This window comes from Lacerta agilis, chromosome 5 (assembly GCF_009819535.1).
Source record: "Lacerta agilis isolate rLacAgi1 chromosome 5, rLacAgi1.pri, whole genome shotgun sequence".
Classification (NCBI taxonomy): domain Eukaryota; kingdom Metazoa; phylum Chordata; class Lepidosauria; order Squamata; family Lacertidae; genus Lacerta; species Lacerta agilis.
Window position 1 is genome coordinate 19762919 of NC_046316.1, and position 20870 is coordinate 19783788.

At 43.6% G+C, this 20870-nt stretch overlaps 1 protein-coding gene across 3 annotated transcripts; it reads left to right on the forward strand.

Moving 5' to 3' along the window:
• Nucleotides 1-968: 968 nt before the first annotated feature.
• GHITM (growth hormone inducible transmembrane protein) lies at nucleotides 969-20549 on the forward strand. 3 transcript variants are annotated; one of them, XM_033148778.1, is made up of 9 exons: nucleotides 969-1033; nucleotides 8146-8300; nucleotides 9845-9944; nucleotides 13276-13387; nucleotides 15038-15179; nucleotides 16423-16531; nucleotides 17705-17893; nucleotides 18351-18528; nucleotides 19314-20549. In XM_033148778.1, the coding sequence occupies exons 2-9, from the start codon at nucleotides 8175-8177 to the stop codon at nucleotides 19399-19401; spliced, it is 1044 nt and encodes a 347-aa protein (XP_033004669.1). In that variant the 5' UTR covers nucleotides 969-1033; nucleotides 8146-8174; the 3' UTR covers nucleotides 19402-20549. The 3 variants fall into 3 exon arrangements, with proteins under 3 accessions (XP_033004669.1, XP_033004668.1, XP_033004670.1); XM_033148777.1 differs by lacking the exon at nucleotides 969-1033 and adding an exon at nucleotides 1062-1142; XM_033148779.1 differs by lacking the exon at nucleotides 969-1033 and adding an exon at nucleotides 6083-6109.
• The last annotated feature ends 321 nt before the right edge of the window (nucleotides 20550-20870 follow it).

A 20870-nucleotide genomic window follows, 5' to 3' on the forward strand; every position in this document is an offset into this window, starting at 1 on the left:
GGGCGAGGGAGCATGGGTCCGCTGTGGGGAGCGGAGCGCATTTCTTGCACACGGGTGCCTGCCTGCAGAAGGGATTTGTGCCGCGGAGCTGTTGTGGAAAATGCCTCTGTGGTTGTGTTGACAGGCGTGAAAAGGTGGGGTGCAGAAGCTAAAGGTATCTGTCTATATGGCCTTTCCAAAGGCCAGGTTGTGCAGTCAGCTGGAGCCTGTAAAAAGCCAGGCCGGGAGCTACCTTAAGTTGAGGCTGCATAGGCCTTGTGGTGCATGTGATTCACATTCTATTCAGTTGAACCTCTGGTTACATAGTTGACATTTTTTTTAGCAATGCCCCCCTAGTGAGCCTTCTTTTGTTCACTTCTTTTTATTTGGAGGCAGTGCACACCTATGTTTGTGGAACTGCAAACCTTTCCAGTCATGTGTTACTCGAGTCAAATCCCACATATGAATGTGGGGAAAGATGATGGTGTGTAGCCTGGTGTAAATTAATTTGTAGCCTGGGGCGGGATTGCCATGGCGTGGACTGTCCCTGAGAACCGTAGACTGTCCCCGGGACAGGTGAGGGTGCTGATCCCTTATTTTCAAATCCGAAACTTGACAGCTATGTGCTGCATAGTTTCATTTTCTTTGCTGAAATGTTTATCTGTTGTAGATGAAAATCATAAATGAACTTTTAAAAATTCTGCATTTGTTTGTTTGTTTGTACATTTCTTCTCCGCCCCCCCCCCACAAAGCGACCCAGAGCCGCTTGCCCTCATCCAACATGGTGGTCCGCAGCTTCCCGTACCCGGAACGAAGATGGATGTCCCCTCCCCCCGCCGCATGACGCACGCTCTAGGGGTTTCCACGGCAGCGGCCTTTCGTCGAGACGTCGGGAAAGGGAAGCGTCCTAGTTTGCCTTCAGTCAAAATGGCCGGCCGAGCCTTACGAGGGAGAGGCGGAAAACAGCGCGCGTGAGCAGAGCCAGCCTTCCCAGAAGGCTTTGCGCCGGCAGCGTTTTCCGGTGTCAGACGCGGGGCGAAACGGACGGCAGGAGGTGAGTGAGGTTGGGATTCGGCGTGGAATCGGTTTATTTTGGCGGGGGAAGGGGGCAGCGCTTCCCCCTGTGGCCGTTCTTTGCTCCGGGAGGGGTTCCGTGTTCACAGGTAGGAGAGGGACGGGTGGGAATGGTCCCCGTGTGAGAAAGCGAAGACACACGCAGATAGAATATACGTATACGCAGATATTAGCTCAATGGCACTTCAGCCCGGGTTAGGCGAAAATTCCACCAATTGTGGAGGGCTTGTTTGTTTTTTAGAAACCCACCAAGATTGTCGAGCTTATTTTTTAGAAACTGCCAAAATTGTGAAGCTTTATTTTAGGAAACACACCAAAAATGTCGAGCTTTATTTTGGAAAACCAACAAAATTGTCGAGCATTTTTTTTTTTTAGGAAACACACCAAAATGGTCGAGCTTTATTTTAGGAAACCCACCAGGATTGTGGAACCACCCAAATTGTGGAGCTTCTTTTAGAAAACCCAAATTGTTAAGCTTTTGGGGGGAATTTCCCATTGCGTTGCCATATAGCCAGGTTTTCCATGACATTTTGCCACTTGGGCAAAATCCCCCCCACGCCATTTTCACACCCCAAAACCAGGACTTGTCGGGAATTTTTCTGACATAGGGCAAGCCGCTTAGCCTAAGTTATGGGCACAGCAACAGAATGTCTAGGCCAGTGATGGCGAACCTTTTTGAGCCCGAGTGCCCAAACTGCAGCGGAAAACCAACTTTTTTATTTCAAAGTGCCAACACTGCAATTAAACCTGAATATCGAGGTTTTTAGTTAGAAAAAACTCCTACAGTTGTCCAGACATCTGCAATCTTAAAAGTAAAACACAATAACAAAGTTTTCAATGTTACAGTTTTTTATTTAAAAAAACATAAACTCTACATGTGCATGTATTTTAGACAAAGGGATACTCAACTTGTAATAATGATTATATGCCAGAACAACACCTGAAGGCTGACGTGTGGGGCTGGTATATACCAGGTTTCCCTGCCCCTCTGAGCCACTGGGAGTCAGGGAATCATTCACTCCAAGAATAGTATTGAAAATAGCAAATACAATCCTTCAAGGTGGTGGTGGTTTTTTTTTGGGGGGGGTTAATGCTCTCAAGCCACACTATTCTTTTAGAATCAAATTCTCTGCTTTCGGATGACTAAGCTCTGAATACAGCCTTGGGTGTATGTAACTTCTGTTTTAGATGCAAAAGTCAGAAGAGTTTTCAAAGGAAAAAAATCACTTGAAGCTTAAAAATAAAATGCCATGTTAATGACAGTATATTAAAACACACTTTTTTTAAAGCACCCTAGGTTCTTTAGGCTGCAATCCTTACCTGGGAGCAAGTCCCACTGATGTTAATGGGGCTTACTTTTGAGTAGAGCTGTATTGGCTTTCCCTGTTACTGTTGTTTTTAACACTTGCTTCCTTCTCCCTTGCCATTAAAGAAGAGAACAAGATCTCGGCAGTAGTGCCTAAGATTAATCACACAAGTCAGGGGAAAGGGAGACCCACACAATACATTGGGGGGGGGGCTTGCCTGCATGGGCTTCCTTTGCTTTTATTTTGAAATGGGGCCTGAGCCCAAACAGTGGCTGGAAATCCCTTTTCCTTGAACTGCAGCCACCCTTCTCTCTACCGAACAACCCCTCCTCAGCCATTAAAACAGACATGTAGAGCGATCCCAGCACAATCACTGTTTTTTAAGGAACAACACGATTCTCAACACGATTCTCCTTTATGTGGTCTCCGTTTGCGCCATTCTTTGTGCAAAGCTCTCAGCAGCAGCTCCATACCCAAACAAGACCAAAATAGGGCGTTTGGGGAGAGAAAAAGAAATGTATGGCCATTGCATTAAAGGCATTTATTCTGTCGATTGCTCCTGCTTCCCCCCCCCCCCCCCCGGAGAAAACCTTAATCCTTGTCTCCCCTCAGGCTGTCAGCAAGGAATCAAGGAATCCCCGGGTTTTGGCTGTGAAAGGGAGCGCCCTGCACGCTTCTTGCAGGAGCCCTTGCCGGCTAGCCTCCCTCCTGATCCCCGTGCAAAAGCCGCTACGGTGAGGGGGTGGGGTGGAAGGAGAGTTTGGAAAGCGGCAGGCAAAAGCGACAAGTGGGCAGGCAGCTTCTTCCCAGGAGAGAAGCCAAGGAAACACTCTTGCAGGGCCGGTCGGGGGCTTCTGGAGAGCGGAGCGCAGCAGCCGCCGGGCACAGTGTGTCCCGGGGCACAGCAGGTGAGGCTGGGGATGCCAAGCGCTCCCGTGGGCGAGACTAGTCCTCCTCCTCCTCCTCCTCCTCGCTTCAAGCACCGCTGCTGGGAAACCTCGTCGCTGCCGTTACCTCGTCCTCGTCGCTCGCGTCGAATCCGCAGCAGCAGCCAGCAGCAGCAGCAGCAGCCAAACACCACTGGGACAGGCGCCAAGGAGGGAAACTGCTGCTGTCTGCTGCTGCGCCTGCGCTGGCAGAAACGAGGCACACGCATGAGCACAGCAGCAGCGCCCTCAGCCTCCGGAGGGCGGGCCGCCGGCCAGCTGGAGAAGTGGACGGGCGCAGGCGGGCCACGGGTGCGGCACGGTGCAGCGCAGCACAGCGGCGCCCCCCACCATTTCCCTGCCCCTGGCGTGCCGGCAGAGAGAGCTCTGCGTGCCAGCTGTGGCACGCGTGCCACGGGTTCGCCATCACTGGTCTAGGCTCTCTTTTTTAATAACAATAATACAAAGCTTAAAATGAACTGCAACTAAAATATTATGTTCATTTTTCACTTGGTCTAGTCCTTCCCCTGCCCACCCCCTTAATATTCTTAAGAGGGTCACTTCTCTAGTCTTCAGAGAGTAGCTGGAAGTGGAGAGGCAGGAAAAGGTCCTTCTTTCCTCCCATTTTGCAGTTTTAATCTGAAATTTTAGGCACAGTACTGCACCCAGAGCTCAGAAACTGCTGGCGCTAATGAAATTCCCTGTCGCAAAATGCGCCTAGTACAGTGGGAGTTTCGAACATTGTTCCTAGCCCATGTAGGACAGCAACTGAAAGAATAAAAGTGACTGGTTCTGCTAAGAAATTACCTGTTCTTGCTGATCCTTTGCGTTTGATACATTCAGGGACTGTATCATTGATCTGTGGGGACACCACAGAAATAATGTTATTCTGGTTTAAAGTTGCAGCATCAATCTCTATTCTTCTATTTTGAGGCTTCAAAGAGGCTTGGTGGACGTCCTTGTATGCATGCATGTCTTTCTCTTTATTACATCATACAGCCTTGACTCAGCATTTACTTGATGTTAGATTACTGGCTCGGTGACAGATGTGGTTACAGTCCTTCATCTGTAGCTGCTCCCTCTTGTTTTAAGAAGCTAAAATAAAGGTCTTAACTAGGGCTGCCATATTTCAAAAAGTAAAAACCAGGACATCCCAAAAGTTTTTTTAAGGAAACCATTGAAATTGTTGAGCTTTTTTTTTAAGGAAAAGTTGTTGACAAACCTAGGGTTGCCATATCTCCAAAAGTGAAACTCAGGACAGAACAAAATAAAATAAAAAATTCCTTCCAGTAGCACCTTAGAGCCCAACTAAGTTTGTTCTTGGTATGAGCTTTCGTGTGCATGCACACTTCTTCAGGACAGAGTTATTGAGCTTGTTGTTGTTCTTTTAGGGGAACCAACAGCTTTCAGCTTTTTTGTAAAAGTCATAAGAGTTTTGGGGTTTTGGAGCTTTTTAAGGCATTTTCAGCACAATTTTGCCAGTTTTCCAGGACATTTGCTCGATTTCCAAAAAATAGCAAATTCCAGGACTTATGGCAGCCCTATCTTAACAAAGTTTGTGATATATTTCTGATGCATACATGAGCCTTTCAAAAAGTGTCTTTACACTGCAGTCCTATCTATTACTACTCAGAAGTAAGTACGGTTTGTCACCAAAATGAGGCTTTTCTGCTCAGTACTGACTGCTAGAGGCTCAGATGTATACAGTGGTACCTTGGTTTGTAAACTGTTTTGGATTACAGCCATTTTGGATTCCAACCACGTCAGACCCTGTAGTGTGTGTCCCTTTTTTTGGATTACAACCCATTTTGGGGGATTACAACCCATTATTTTTTTGGGAGGCCCCATTGGCAAAAAAGTGTGCCTTGGCTGGACTTTGTATATGATATCTCAGTTATATATGGTTGTGGATAAAGGCATATGGATATTTGACAATGGTAAATGTTAATTAAATAAAATTAGCCAAGTTTTCGAAGCCGCAAGGAGGGAGGGGATAAAATTAGGGTGAGAATTAGGAAAAGTACAGAAGAACACAGAAGCTAAGGAGGAAAAGAAAATGTTAAGAATTAGACATGGAATATAAATGTTTATGTAAAAATGTTTAGGAGGAAAGAAAAGTGGTTCAAATTAGATTTAAAAGATGAGAGGAAATCTGTAAATTATATGTTATTATGGAGTCAGCAGCGGGGGATCCGGCAAAGTCAGGGCAAAAGATTGGATATATGATTTCCTGACCCGGGAGAGGGGTTGGGACTAAGCAATGATTTTAATATTGTATGTGGTTAAACGTGAAATGATTTTAGTTGCTCCTGTGAGAGGGGGGTCCGGATATTTAGCTCCCCTCGGTGGGAGAGGGACGAGTTATGAAAAGTTTAACCGTGTAATGATTTGTGCTTTTAATTGGAAAATCTTATAAAATCTTAATAAAAAATAAAATAAAATGTATGCTAAACCTAAAAGAAAAAAAAGAAAAAAGCGTGCCTTGGGTTGCAACCTGTTTTGGTTTACAACCGGACCTCCGGAACGGATTATGGTTGTAAACCAAGGTATCACTGTAATAGATTCAAAACCCACTGAACAGTTTTTCATAGCAAATACAGACTGCGCTACTGTTCACTTATGAGTGCACCATGAAAATGCATACTACTACCCCTCCTTCCTCTTCCCTAGTTCCTTAGAAATTATTTCATGGGTCTTATTCGCAGAAGGACTTATTTTATCTAACTTGTGGTTCCTAAACAGCCACAACTTGTTTCTCATTTCTTTTCCTTTCTCTTCACAAGATTTGGTTTTTTTAAATTTTCTAAATTCTAAAAACCTTGGGTAAGGAGAGAATTACCATGTGTCTGATTTTTTCCCCTGATTTCTCCAGTTTAAGCCTGAATTTGCTTTATATTAACATCCTGGCTTGTGACTTCAGCTGTTCCCCGATAGTTTTTATGTTTATGGTGAAAGTTAAACATTTCTTTAATTTTTGTGGCTTAGCATCAAGGGATCAGTAGCAACCATGTAACAGGTTTAAAGTGGATGGGAAGTATTAGTGACACAGCTCTGCAGTCCTTGCCACTTTTATTTGGCTGTCATTTAAATTACAGCCTCTTAAACAGCTTACTGGGTTGATGTGTGTTTTGCCCAGGACACAAAAAGTCTTTGCTTGCTTGAAGCTTTTGGAAAAGTTCAAAACTGTATTCACCACATTCCAACAAACGCTTTTGGTTCTTGTATTCTACTGACCCTCTTCTGTTTCTGGGGATCAGCCAGAATTTAAAAGAGAGGTGGTGTGTATTTTCAATAATGAGTACCGGTATTTCTTCCCACGTGCTTCTGATTGAGAATAGCAACATGGAAAAACAACATAAAGGGGCAAAGCTCCAGTTTGCCTAGCTTCTCTTTTCTTCTTTCTGCCTTTCCACCCCTGTCCCTTGGAAAGCTTGGGTGAAAAGAGAGTAGTCTTGCCTCTGCTTAGCTTAAACAAGGCCTTTCCTTTATTCCTTGTAGATGAGAGATGTAGAACCTGTGGCCCTCTGTTGGACCACAACCCCGCCATCATCCCCGGTGATAATCCTAATTCTGGAGGGCCAAAAAGTTGCTTATCCCTCTCCTAAATGTGCATTTCCACTTTAAAATTTCACAGCAGCAAATGTAACTGAAACTTAGCTTGCACTATTCTAAGGGCAGATTATCAGGCTGTGGAATCCCTAAGAGGTGGTGGCATCACAATGGTTTGAATTCTGCTCTGCTGCTGGGATCCTCTCCCTTTCTGGCTCTCCATAAAAACACAGCAAACAGAACTGCAAGGAGGAGCTGCTCAGCTCCTGGGGATAATGTCGTCAGCAGCTGGACATGACCAGGGTGTCAAATCAAACCTTTTCGGGAAGCTCCCCTTGCCTTGAAGTCGCCATCTTCCAGGTCCTGCCTTGCAGCAACAATTTCCAGAGAAACACTGTAGCATACCTTTTAAAAATGTTGCCATTTTAAAAGACTGCAAAGGAAGAGAGGATAATCTCTTTTGAAACCTCCTTTCCCAGCAACTGAGTTGAGCACACTCAAAAGTGGCAGAGTAAACTTTATTTTTTTCACACACAAAAACAAAAAAAAGCTGCTACTACTCAAGGCAGTCTGCTGTCCTAATTTAATTTTGAGTACTATCTTTTATCGAAGTTTGACTCTTTTCATTCATAAAGGGGGATGGGCTGTAACACATTGTTTGTGGCCATGCTGTACATTTTGAAGGTTCCTAGTTCATGTATGTCTTGATGCGGGTGGAGCTGTGGTCTAAACCACCGAGTCTTTTGGGCTTGCTGATCAGAGGGTTGGCCGTTCAAATCCCTGTGATGGGGTGAGCTCCCGTTGCTCTTTCCCAGCTCCTGCCAACCTAGCAGTTTGAAAGCACACCACTGCAACTAGATAAATAGGTACCGCTGCAGCGGGAAGCTAAATAGCATTTCTGCACTCTGGTTTCCGTCACAGTCTTCCGTGTGCCAGAAGCAGTTTAGTCCTGCTGGCCACATGACCTGGAAAGTTGTCTATGGACAAACACTCGGCCTGAAAGTGAGATAAACACCACAACCCCATAGTCGCCTTTGGCTGGACTTAACCGTCCAGGGGTCCTTTACCTTTACCTTACCTATGTCTTGAATCCTTGGGATCTCCAGGTAGAAATGTGCTGGACCTTGAAGAGCTGCTTCCAGCCAGAGTAGACACTACTGGGTTCAACAGTTAAGCGGAGGGGTGATTTGAAGCAGCTTCCTATATCCGCTTTCTTTTATATAATGATGTTAGCAATTAATTTTTTTGGCTCCATGCTGCTTTGCAGTGCAGTTGCTGTTATGTAACTCTCTTTCATGTTGTTGTTATAGGTAAAACTTTGCCATTGACGACCACAGCCATGTTGGCAGCAAGGTTGGTGTGCCTTCGGGCTCTCCCTTGCCTACGGCCTGGACACCTTCAGGCTTCACCTGCACTGAGAAATTCTGCTCTAAAGACACAACATTGGCTCTTGCAGCCTTCTAAGGTAGGCGTCTCTTTGGAATCTTATACTAGTTTTGAGATTTCTCTTTTAAAAACAGTTTATGTGCAAGTTAATACATTCGATACATGAATTAAGGTAGCCTATTTTTTTGCTTCTTAAAACCTTAAGGATCTGCTCCAAGATCTTAATCCTTGGAAGGCTTTCATGTGAACAGAAAACCATAACTTTCTTTTACATTTGGACAGTTCCTGTTTAATAGCTCTAGCCCTGCAGAGTGTGGGTCATGGTCAAGGCAGCACAACTTGACATGTTCATGCAGCTACATCAAAGCAAGCCTAAAATCTGCCCTGTCATTGCACGCACGCACACCCCACAACTATCTTCATGGCCCCACTTATTAGTGGTATGTTCCGGTGTGGAATTTATTTATTTACTTTAATAGATTCCTTCCTGCCCAGCGCGAGTTACTACAATAAAGTATACAGTTATATAAAACAAAACGGTTGTAAACATAAAAGAGGAATCATGTAAAGACAGCACCATATGAAACAGATCCAGAAGTAAAAACAAAGCAAACATTTAGCAATTCCACATATAAAAACAGCTTTAAATAGTTACAATACAGATGCAGAGTAGGAGAAAAGCTTGTTGAAAGAGGATGGTCTTCTGTCGATGCTGAAGGGACAGCAGAGGTGGTGCTGGTCTGATATTCTGATTGCTACCCTGTAAAATAGAGCTGTCAATAAGATTGTATCTACAGAACATCCTCTCCTGCAGAGCACAGTGATGGAGCAGGTATAGGAATTTATGCGCCAGTACTAACACATTAAACATAGCATGTTAGCTAATTTTCAGCCAGTGCAATTCTTTCAGCAGTAGCGTAACATTGTCTGCCACAGTGAGTAGTTGTGCTGCTGCGTTTTGCACTAACTGCAGCTTCTGGGCCAACGTCAAAGGCGACCTCACATAAAGCCCGTTGCAGTAATGCAATCTGGAAGTTATCGACGTATGGACAGTGGTGGTCAGGCTATCCTAGTCCAGTAACAGACAGATCTGTCTTACCAGCTGAAGCTGATAAAAAGCACTCCTAGCCACAGAGGTCATATGGATGCTTAACCATAGAGGTGGATACAGGAGCATCCCTCATACCAGGTGCATGCTCCTTCAAGGGGAATACAACCCTGTCCAAAGCAGTCAATGGTCCAGTCTTCCAGACTGAGGAACCACCCACCCACAAGGCCTCTTGTCTTGCCGGATTCATAGTTTGTTGGTCCTCTTTTAGCCCATCAAGGGGTCCATGCCCCTATCCACGGTTTGAACGGCTTCTCCTGATACATATGTTATGCATGTGAATGGCCCAGTTGAGTAAGTTTGGCCTGTCACATTGATATTTCTCCAAACTGGGAGATGATTGTGTGATACATGGTTAGACTCCAGCTATCTTTCCCCATTGTTCAACTCCTTTTGATTTGATCCTTGTTGTGCAGTATGCTGTTTCTCCAGATTAACTGGAGGCATATTTATCATCTATTCCCTTGATAACAATCTAGAGTCTGTCTTTCTTTCCTTACCTTTTGTTGTAACAGGGATATGCCTCCAAAGCCAGGTTTGGTGTACGCAAGGGGAGAACTGGTCAAGAAATTAAGGAAGCGGCTTTTGAACCATCAATGGAGAAAGTGTTAAAAGGTACCTGTATATCTCTCTCAGATTTCACTTACTGTGATTGATAAAGGAGAGGCAAAGCAACACTCAATAGTAGTGTGGAGGCAAATCAATGACTTTCTGTTTTTTTACTTTTCAGCTTTAATAAGTGTCTGTTTTAAAAAGAGCCATGATACAGATAAAGCATATAAAAACACAGTTGCCAATTTTTAAACTGATTTATTTCAAAATGATATAATCAATATCGCTTAAACCTGATTCGTAATCCTCTTGCAAACTGTTTTACTTGTTGCATTTAAATAGGGTGATATCTAATTAAGGTCTCAGTTACACTATACATTTAAAGCAGTATCATATCATTTTAAGCAGTTATGGCTTCCCCTAAAGAATGCTGGAAACTGTTGTTTGTTAAGAGTGCTGACAGTTGTTAAGAGATCCCTATTCCCCTCACACAGCCATAGTTCCCAGGTTAAACCTCTCTGGAAACTGTAGCTGTGAGGGGATTAAGGGTCTCCTAACAACTCTTAGCAGCTGTAACGAACTACAGTTCCCAGGATTCTTTGGGAGAAGCCATGACTGCTTAAAGTGACATGATACTGCTTTAAATGGGGCCCAGGTCACACATTGTCAGTGGATTTAAGTGAGTGCAACATGGTTAGGGACGCGGGTGGCACTATGGGTTAAACCACAGGGCCTAGGGCTTGCCGATCAGAAGGTCGGCGGTTCGAATCCCTGCAACGGGGTGAGCTTGGTTGGTTATCACTCATAGTAACTTTGTGCCAATAGACTTCTGACAGTTCATGTTACAATATAAAAAAATGAAAACAATAAGATGGCAGAAGAATTCTCTCAGGCTATTGGTGGTCTCTTCAGGAGCTGATACCGTGATCTCCACAACTCTTCCTCTCTCCTTCCGTTCAGGACACAGGTCTTTTAAGTAGCCCCAGGCAAAATTGGAGAGGGACTGTCCTAAGATTGGCTTATAGACTGCCTCCTTTTACAATAGAAACAATCAGGTGGGAAATTTCAGACTCCAGGCAAGCATAATCGATAACACACATAGCATATGTTTGATTGAGGGCTTTCTAATGGATTCGGGGACCTTGTAAGCACAGGGACTCTGTGCCAGGATCCTGAATAAACCATCCTGCCTTTCAGCAGGATTCATCCATTGATCCCACTGGGAGATCATGTACTCCAGTTTTATGTCCTATACCCTGAGCTCTGCAGTACATTCATTTCTTAAACCATGAATAAATAAATACAATTTCGCCAGCTAAATCACATTTATTTTATATCGCATGGCAAAACACTGTTTTGCACATTTGACTTTCAAATAAGTGATCTTGCCTGAGTCCTCACTTTACAATTCCCACCTCCTCTTGCCTCTGCCTAGATAAAATTTTGTGAAGCAACAGACATGCGGGATGAATGTTTAGAGGTTTTGGAATACATTGCAAAGCAGTATGAGCTAATTGTCATAGTAGCCTATTAGTATGCACGGTGGTTCTGAACTGCACAGGAAATGTAGTTTAAAGCAATTCCTCTTTGTCAGCATCTCGGAACAGCCTTGTGGCTTATGGATAATTGCCATTTTATTGCAGCTCTATTAAAATGGTCCTTGGTTTCCTTATTTTTAGAAGCAAAGGACTGTTAGATTTGGGCTCTCCCACCAACCAGCCGCTGTGCAGGTGGGATCGCTGCTGATGGCAGCTAGCAGCAAGCTCCAAAATGTGAGGTTCTGAGGGCAGGGGAGGGCCAGGGCTCAGCCACCCTGGGATCTGTCGGATCCTGAGCCAGTTTCACTGCCCTTTCATGATGGCATCAAGCCCCATTGCTCCAGGTTGGCGTGGCAGTCTTCCTCCACCCTGACTGCTGGGCAGCTGAGCTACAGATGCAGTGATGGTTCTTGCGGCCAAAGTTTGGATTGTGCCATTAATTGTATGAAACTTTTGCCCTTCTAAACAATTGGTAGTGAACTTTGTATGTGTGGCAAAAGATTATAGGCATAAAGTAAACAGGGTGCATGGCAGTTCTCTCAGTTCTGTGGCCATAAGTACATAGTGAAGAGATAGAAACTTCAATGTTCATTCAGGAAGAATAAAAATGAAATCTTCTAAAGGTGCCGTTTATCATTGAACATTAAAAATGGGACCAACTGAGTTTGTTCTTGGTATGAGCTTTCGTGTGCATGCACACTTCTGAAGAAGTGTGCATGCACACGAAAGCTCATACCAAGAACAAACTCAGTTGGTCTCTAAGGTGCTACTGGAAAGAATTTTCTATTTTGTTTTGACTATGGCAGACCAACACGGCTACCCACCTGTAATTAAAAATGGGGTTTTGCTCCTTTTGAGATATGTATACCTGCTTGGGTACCTCAGTCAGTAGAGCACAAGACTCTCAGGGTTGTGGGTTCGAGCCCCGCGTTGGGCAAAAAGATTCCTGTATAGCAGAGGGTTGGGCTAGATAACCCTCATGGTCCCTTCCGACTCTCTGATTCAGTGTCCAATCATATTTCAGAACATTTAAGCCTAAAATATATATGTAAATAAGAGCCAGGGTATAGGCTCTGGGGGCAGAAGAGGCAAGAAAGAGGCTTTGGGCTCTAGTCAATTAAAAAAATAAAAAATGCATGTCTATACTTTAACTTTGGTTATCTCTGATCACAAATCTTCTTTGGCGAGTAAGATTGTCTTCCATGAACACGGTCTTAACAGTGAGCCCGTAAGTGATTGTGGAGGCCAATTCTGGATCCACATGTCCTTCCACAGTTGGGACATAGGTTTCCGGGCAGGAGTTGATCACAGTGAGGGTCTGCCAAATGTGCCTTCCTCTTAGCTCATTTCTCTCTTTCGTCCTGAGCTTGAGCGTCTTCAAAGCCCATGACACCTTTGGTAAAGTCTGTTCTCCAATTGGAGCGCTCGCAGGCCAATGTTTCCCAGTTGTCGGTGTTTATACTACATTTTTAAAGATTTGCCTTGAGAGAGTCTTTAAACCTCTTTTGTTGACCACCAGCATTACGCTTTACATTTTTAAGTGACTGTGGAGGTCACTTCCATTTTTAAGTTCGGAATAGAGTAGTTGCTTTGGAAGACGATAATCAGGCATCCGAACAACACGACCAGTCCAACGAAGTTGATGTTGAAGAATCATCGTTTCAACACTGGTAATCTTTACTTCTTCCAGTATAAATCATGCATACCAACCCACTCACTCACTTGTTCAGCTATTCAAACATGTGTATTTCTTAGGAGAACACTGCTTACTTCAGAAATCATAACATTGCATTGGTGTTGCCGCAAAATGGGGAAAACGTTTTATGGAGTAAGCTTAATTTTCTTCTCTTTACCAGTTGATCGAATGGGGAGATGGATTGTCGCTGGAGGTGCTGCTGTCGGCCTTGGGGCTGTTTGTTACTACGGATTGGGGATGTCCAACGAGATAGGAGCCATTGAAAAGGCTATGTAAGTAAAATACCCAAAATGTGTCGAGTTCATGTGGTCACAACAAGGCAGTTAAAAGCAATTTCAGTGAAATCAATCTATAGTCAGATCTGTGTTTTTGAAAGTTCGCTCTTTCTTTCTTTTTCTGAACACAATAAAACCGTGATTAAATGTGTGGTGCCCTTCTGCTTAGAGGAACTCGGAACCATAAAGGATCTCTTGATTTGTCGTTAATAATTCTGCTAAACCAGTGACCGAAAAGATACAGAAGCTACTGGTTTTGGCTGCAACAAACCTCCAGTTGGCTGGGCTGGAGAGAGTTTGGATGACGCAGAAAGGTTTCTCCACCCGGCGCTGTCTAGCTTTACTGGTCAGGATGTTTCAGGGGAAGAGTAAAGCCAGCAAAGGAGCCAAGCAGTCCTGATCTGCCCGGCTTCTGTCATGTGATGGCAGCAGGCCCGCTTTGAGCATGGAAACTGGCAGAGTTTCAGCAAGAATCGGGTTACCCAGGCTGAGCCGAAAGGAGGGTTTAGGTGGAGCCTATGGTGGGGAGTGTTTTGCAAAAAATATTTTGGTGTCAGCAGTGGCATTCCCCCCCCCAACAACTTTTTAGGGGTCGGCTGAAAAACGTAAAATCCATAGAGTGAACCCTGACAGGTTTGGATTATCTGTGTGACCAGTGTAAGAAAGAAACGTAGCTCATTTTCTAAAAAGGCCTCGTTTGTCCTCAGTGGCACCATCCCATCCATAATGTGACCCCTAAATGACTGAAATCATTTTAAAATGAAACCAAGGAAGATGGTGCTGAAATAGCAGTGGAACAGAGAATCGGTGTTCGGGGGGCGGGGAGCAGATTGGGTACAGCAGGAGCAGAAGAAGTTGTGCTTTTCCTGCTATATATATACGTTTAAAGATGCATCTTCTCCAGCCCATCCTAGATGCGAGTCATTCATATTCCATTGGCCTATGTATTTGCCCTCTATTCTGTGTTTAGGATGCAAGGAGGAAGTGTGGTATGTGAAAATTTGTGCTTTTCTGATAAGCTATTAGTCTTTTTTAAAAAATCATAAGTATAGCCATTGAAACTTTGGGTTTTGAAGTCAGAAATACAACTGACTAGAAATTTTGGGAAGAAATCGTTACAGCAAAAGAGAAAATGGTTCTACTGAAGAGAATTTTCTTGCCTTAATCTACCCCCATCCCTAGCCTATTTTGGTTCTGGCATGTTGCTATAAAAAATAAAATGAGACAGAAAAATAGGAGGACCTTTCCTTCTCATAGTTGTTGTTAAAATACCTCTGTACAGGTGCCTTTTTGAGCTAACACACAATGCAAAAGTGAACAAAAATTAATTGCCCAATGGGCAAAAGATTAAAAAAAATCAGCTGAGAGATCCAAAACTACCCTGGGGCTAGAGACATGTGGTTGCAGGGAAATGTGGTCTCAGATTCCTCATATTGTATTTTTTGCTATTCTCTTAATAACTAACATATCCACAACACATGCTATATTAAAGGAGCAAAGGGAGTGTCACAAACCGATTACATTAAAAGCCTGGATTGCAAGTACTGAAACAGTTTTTCTTCCGTCAGAGTACAAACTTGCTGCTTGCTGTATTCTTGCCTCCTGTGAAATATTCATATAACTTATGTATATTCTGTTTGTTTCCAGTATCTGGCCGCAGTATGTGAAAGACAGAATCCGTTCCACCTACATGTATTTTGCAGGAAGTGTTGGTTTGACAGCATTGTCTGCTGTTTTAGTTAGCAGATCTCCAGCCCTCATGGGTCTCATGATGAGGGGGTCTTGGCTGGTAAGTTCGGGTTTTTCTTTGGTGTTCTCTATCTTAACATCGGTCAGAATGCATCTCTCAAGAGAATTCTTCAACCTCCCGTCAACTGAGTTAAATTTTCTCATAACCTGTAGGGGCTCTGTCAGTCGCAAGTGATGAAAAGACCGATATGTAGGCAGGGTTCAATAAAATATGCCATGGTTTTGACCCTATTTGAGTGGTGCTGCTTCTCACAGAGAACCCAGGGAGCTGTAGCATACTGGTAGGCGTGCTCAGTTAGTCGCCTGCTTGCCAAATGAAAAACTTCAAAAGATTACATGTTTCATGTGCAAGAAACTGATTCTGGAGTGAAGCACTTACCGCCAGGTTTGCACAGAGCCGGGATTAACAGAATCCCTCTCACGCTGCTTTTTTAACAATTAAAACGTGGGTTTTCAGTATTGATGCTGAAGTCTGTCCGCACAGCGAAGCACAGGTATTGCATGTTTGGGGGGGGGGGGCAGGCGTGTTCTTCTTCCAGAAACAAGGAGATCTTATTCCTTGTTGGAATATGATTTCATTTGCCATGGATGGCACTTGGTCGGCAGCAGTTCTGTGCTTGCTATAGGTTAATCGCCTATTAACACAGCCCCTTCAAAGCTTATCTTCCTAATTTCATTTAGTGGCATGGTTGGAAATAGACGTCGAGAAACAAGGGACCTAGTTTTACCACAAGGCAGCAAATGGAAGAGTTTGCAGTTGCACGCTGAAGCGGTGATGGCATTATGCTGCAATCCCAACCCCAGTTAGGTGGGAATATGCTCCATTGAATTCTCTGGGATTTACTTCTGAATAGAGATGGGTGGGACTGCACCATAAGCCTCAAATCTCATTTTTTAAAACACCCAGTATCTGCCATCTTGCCAAAAACAACAACCTGAAGATCCATTGTGCCCACTAGAGGGAGCCGCTGCTAATTTAGTCAGATATTGCCTTTGCGTGGAAGGTTTCGGCAAGATAATGTGTGACTAAAACACACTGGCTAGGAAGCAAATGTAAGGCACAAGTATAGCCATTGCCAAAGCAGAATTGGACGAAGCTGCCTGATTAGGACCTTTGTGACACGAGTGTAATTTCCTGCCATGTTATCTGGGGAAAGACCACAGTGGAATATTGTCGTATCATAAGTGAACCTTAGTGAGCTGTAAAATGCTTAGTAAAGGGGGAAAAACAACAACCCAAAACTATAAAACAATTTGCTAGTAATAACAACAATCTTTTACAGGCAATGGGTGCGACATTTGCTGCGATGATTGGTGCTGGAATGCTGGTTAGATCAATAGATTATGAACAGAGCCCTGTCCCTAAACATCTGGCTTGGATGCTGCATGCAGGTAGGTGGCTTCTGATTTTCCCAGACAATTATTGTTGTTGCTGTTGTTGACCTCAAATGTAAGTTGCATTGAGAATTCCCCTGATCAGCTCACCTGATTTATTTATTGATTCACTGAAGGATGCAGAGTTCTCACTTGTGGTCAGAAACATACTTGACAATCCAGCTGATCAGCTGTGGAGCTGTAGAATAGTGCTGAGGGGTGGGTTAAAATACATTTAGAGGGAGGCAATCAAGGCTTGTTGTTGTTGTTATGAGAATGTATATACTTCCCTACACCCAGAAACACTGGCCTTAAAGACACATGCCATCTAGTGTGAAGGTATTTAAACATGCAGTGACCAGGTTCCAAACACCATGCATGCAGTTCCACATCCATATGTGACAATCTTGGCTCAATAATAGCAACCCTAGAAGGGCAAGGGATAACTTGCTAGAAGCTGCACAGTCTTCATGCATGCATGGAAGTGGTGTTTTTTTTAAAAATATATATATTAAGGATTTTTTTTATTACCAAACAGATGTACCTTTCACAGTCTATCTCTTGTCTCCACTTTTAATCCATAGAGTCTTATTCGCAGTTCATTCACATTTAGGGGGAGAGACTTTTGTCTGACATCTTGCAGTCGGGGGGGGGGGGGATCCAGAGCTTCTGCGCACAAAACACTCCCATGCATTTTGGAGAAACACTTCCTTTTAAATTTCCAAAATGCACATGAGTGTTTTGGGCAGCTCAGGATCCCATCTGATAAAATAAAACGCTTAAAATCTGTTCCCTTCTCCAAATCTCCTCTCGGGCACGAACTTGTCAGGGACGTTAAAACAAACCACTGTGTCTCGGATACAGGGATGATGCCGGCTTACCTTTCCAGTGTTGCTGAGATAATGTGAAGTGCTTTGAGAACTTAAGAAAAACACTTTGTCACAGCCTTCTAAGTAACCTCACAAAAGTTAAAAGCCTGCTGAGAACCTACAATACTGATTTGTTTCTAGGGCAGCTGGCAGTGTAGTAAAACACAAAAAGTTCAAACTAAAACAGCCACAGGCGATTTAAATAGATGGCAAGACTAATCTCCTCCAAGTTCATTTTCTGTTCACAGTCCTTAAAAGCCTTGATGTGCCATGTATACAGTTGAGTAACTGAACTAATATTGGTGCCTCTTTCTTCCCTCAGGTGTCATGGGTGCCATTGTGGCTCCCCTCACTCTACTGGGTGGCCCCCTGCTCATTCGAGCTGCTTGGTACACAGCAGGAATCGTTGGTGGTCTCTCGACTGTGGCTATGTGCGCACCGAGTGAGAAGTTTCTGAACATGGGAGCACCACTGGGAGTGGGCTTTGGCCTCGTGCTTGCTTCTTCCCTTGGTCAGTGGATGATGTTGGGTGTAGAATGTGATTGAGCTGCCTAGAATCAAGCTTGCTTTATACATTCCATCTGTTCCTTAACAAATGTGTTCCGAAAATTTGTGTTACGTACATTTCCGCTGGTTGGCCATCTGCGTTTCTCAGCATATTAAAAATGTTCCGTTTGAAATTAGACCTACTCAGGTTTGTATGTGACTCTGGCTCTCCCCCCACCCCGGCCGCTGAACTTGTAAAGAGCAAATATCGGGCATCTAAAGTAAGGGAAAGGGAGGCTGGTTATAAGTAGCATGTCCTAGGGAGGGTCATTCGGTGATTTCACGGTCAATATCTTATTTAGATAATGCTTTCCATTCAATGGTGCATTTTGCACATGAAAGCACTTGTTTGCATGTGGCATAACTGTGCATCCTCCAAAATGCATGCTTGGTTCTTGACAGCCTTTGTGTATATCTTCCAGGATCGATGTTCTTTCCTCCTACGACTGCTTTTGGCGCTGGCCTCTATTCCGTCGCTGTTTACGGTGGCTTGGTACTTTTCAGCCTGTTCCTGCTCTATGACACCCAGAAAGTCGTACACCGTGCAGAAACTCAACCACTGTATGGTGTAGGGCTGCAAAAGTATGACCCCATCAACATGTAAGCGCTTCCTCTTGATAAACGTGACTCAAATTCATGAAACACATTTAGAGAATCCTAGTCTTCTGGAATACAAGCAAACTGTGTGCATGCTATGTTTAAGTCTACCTAGAAGTTTATAGGCCTTTTAATAAAGGGTGCCTTTTCATTCTTTTCAGTGATTGCTACTTAGAAGGTTAGGAATTTGAGGAACAGCTGCACCAGGAGGCTGGGTGCAATAGACAACCTCTGGTTTTCATTAGCTATCGCCAGTAAAAACAACCCTTTGTGTTACAGGCTTAGAAACAGCTGTTACCTAGTTTAAGGAGAGCAATTTCCAGGCCATTCTGCAAGAAAGCTTTGCAAATACAGCCGTATCTTGGAAGTCGAATGTAATCCGTTCTGGAAGTCCATTTGACTTCCAAAATGTTCAGAAACGCAAGCGCTGCTTTGGATTGGCTGCAGAAAGGTCCTGCAGCCAATTGGAAGCCGTGGAAGCCCCATCGGACGTTTGGGTTCCAAAACGTCTGAGTACCAAGGCATTTGGGATCCAAGGTACAACTGTACTAGTGGCAGCAATGAGTATACAATAGGAGTACAAATGACTGGGGAGGAAGCCATTTGTGGATAGTACTGACTAATATTTGTTCATATACGCTAGTAAGGTCTGTGAACTTAGTTTGCTGTGTTTTTGTCACAAAACCGCGAATGGACTTCAGTTTTAACACCAGGGTGCTGTGGCAAATCATTTGCATCATTTCTTTCATTGTTTGTTGAACCTAATGGCTGCTTCTCTTTTCTTTCAGGTGTATGGGTATATACATGGATACTCTAAACATCTTCATCAGAGTCGCCACCATGCTTGCTACCGGCAGTGGCAACAGGAGAAAATAAGCCACGGCTTCCTTCCTCAGACTGAACTGATAGCTCACCAAAAACTTTGGCTTGTCTGATCAGCGCATAATATCTCCTAAAATGGCCGCTGGGTTGGGTTTCATGTAGCAGTCAGATATTCCTAGCACTTCCACGTGACCTTTTAAGGTGTTTTCGGAGTAATGTGATTTGGATCTTAACACTGAAGTGGAAAGTAGATTGCTGCATGCCATTAAATCATTTCTCCCTGATTTTGGGGGGGTTTGGAAATGTGTAAGAAGTTTATTTTAAAATATGTAGATTTGTAGCCGGTGTAAGTTTAATTTCCTTCTCTTAAAAGGTGAAGTTGTGGTCTTACTCCGTATATAGGAGCATACCCAAAGGGCACTGCATTTAAACTAAAATTAACGTCAAAGGGAGCTGTATTTGGAAGTTATTTGCAACAGATTATGCTCCACGGCATACTCTTTGGTGGTAACTGAATGTAGCATACTCGGGACTGATAACAGAAATGGCTAATAAAATAAAATCTCTAAAAGGATATTTGTTAGGATCCTCTTTGCATTTCCCTTGCAGAGAATCGGGGAACTTACCAGCAGGCTATATTGTATTTGTACTACTGTCGCACAAATGCCATCAGCTAAATGTTGCCTCTCTTTGAAGAAATTGCGGAAGCAATGCTGAAGTGTAGGTTAACTCAAGAGTTGCTTTTCGCTATCGCTAACAGCAAGGGTAAAGGAATCCATTTGAACATTTCTGACCTGCATTTTCCTTTGAAGTCAAACTGGGACACAATTTTAACTTTGAAACCCGCATCCCTCTCTTCCAGGCTCAAAATGTTACCTATCAACTGGCAGTTTATTTTGATATTTATCTAAAGACGTGTGGCCTCCTTTACAGAACACTGATTTCTAAAAGATGTCTAATTCAAGAGCCACACATCTGAAAAGAATTTGTTTTAAAGCTGGGAAAGCAGATGTTTGTGAATTCATTAATCAGACGGAACAGAAGTTATTTTGGAAATTGCTGGACCTCTTGGTTACCGTAGTACTCTTCTATTATTTTTAAGTATTGTGGCACAGCAATTCAGTAACTTTATTTTCCATCCGCTTTTGCCATTTGTTCTTGTACCAGCTTCTGAAACAATAAAGTCTTAGCCGAGAAATTTATTGGTCTTGTTTTCTGTAAGGTGCTACAGAGATACTATACTTAAAACTCTACTTGCCCCCCTGCAGAGTTTGGCACACTGCATATGTTGTGTTTCCACATAGGCCAAAAAATGAGCCATCGGATTAGTTTTCAGAAATCAGGCAAATGCCCCGTAAAACCAGCCACGGGGGTTAAATAGTGCCGAAAATGCCTTTTAAAAACCCTCCAAAAATTTATTGTAGCTTTAATGTCTGGTGCATTTGAGTGTTCCACAGCGGAAAACGAAAGCCTTGACCCCCAGTGCCTTGAAACCATTGGTGGGTTGTGAATCATAGGCATCT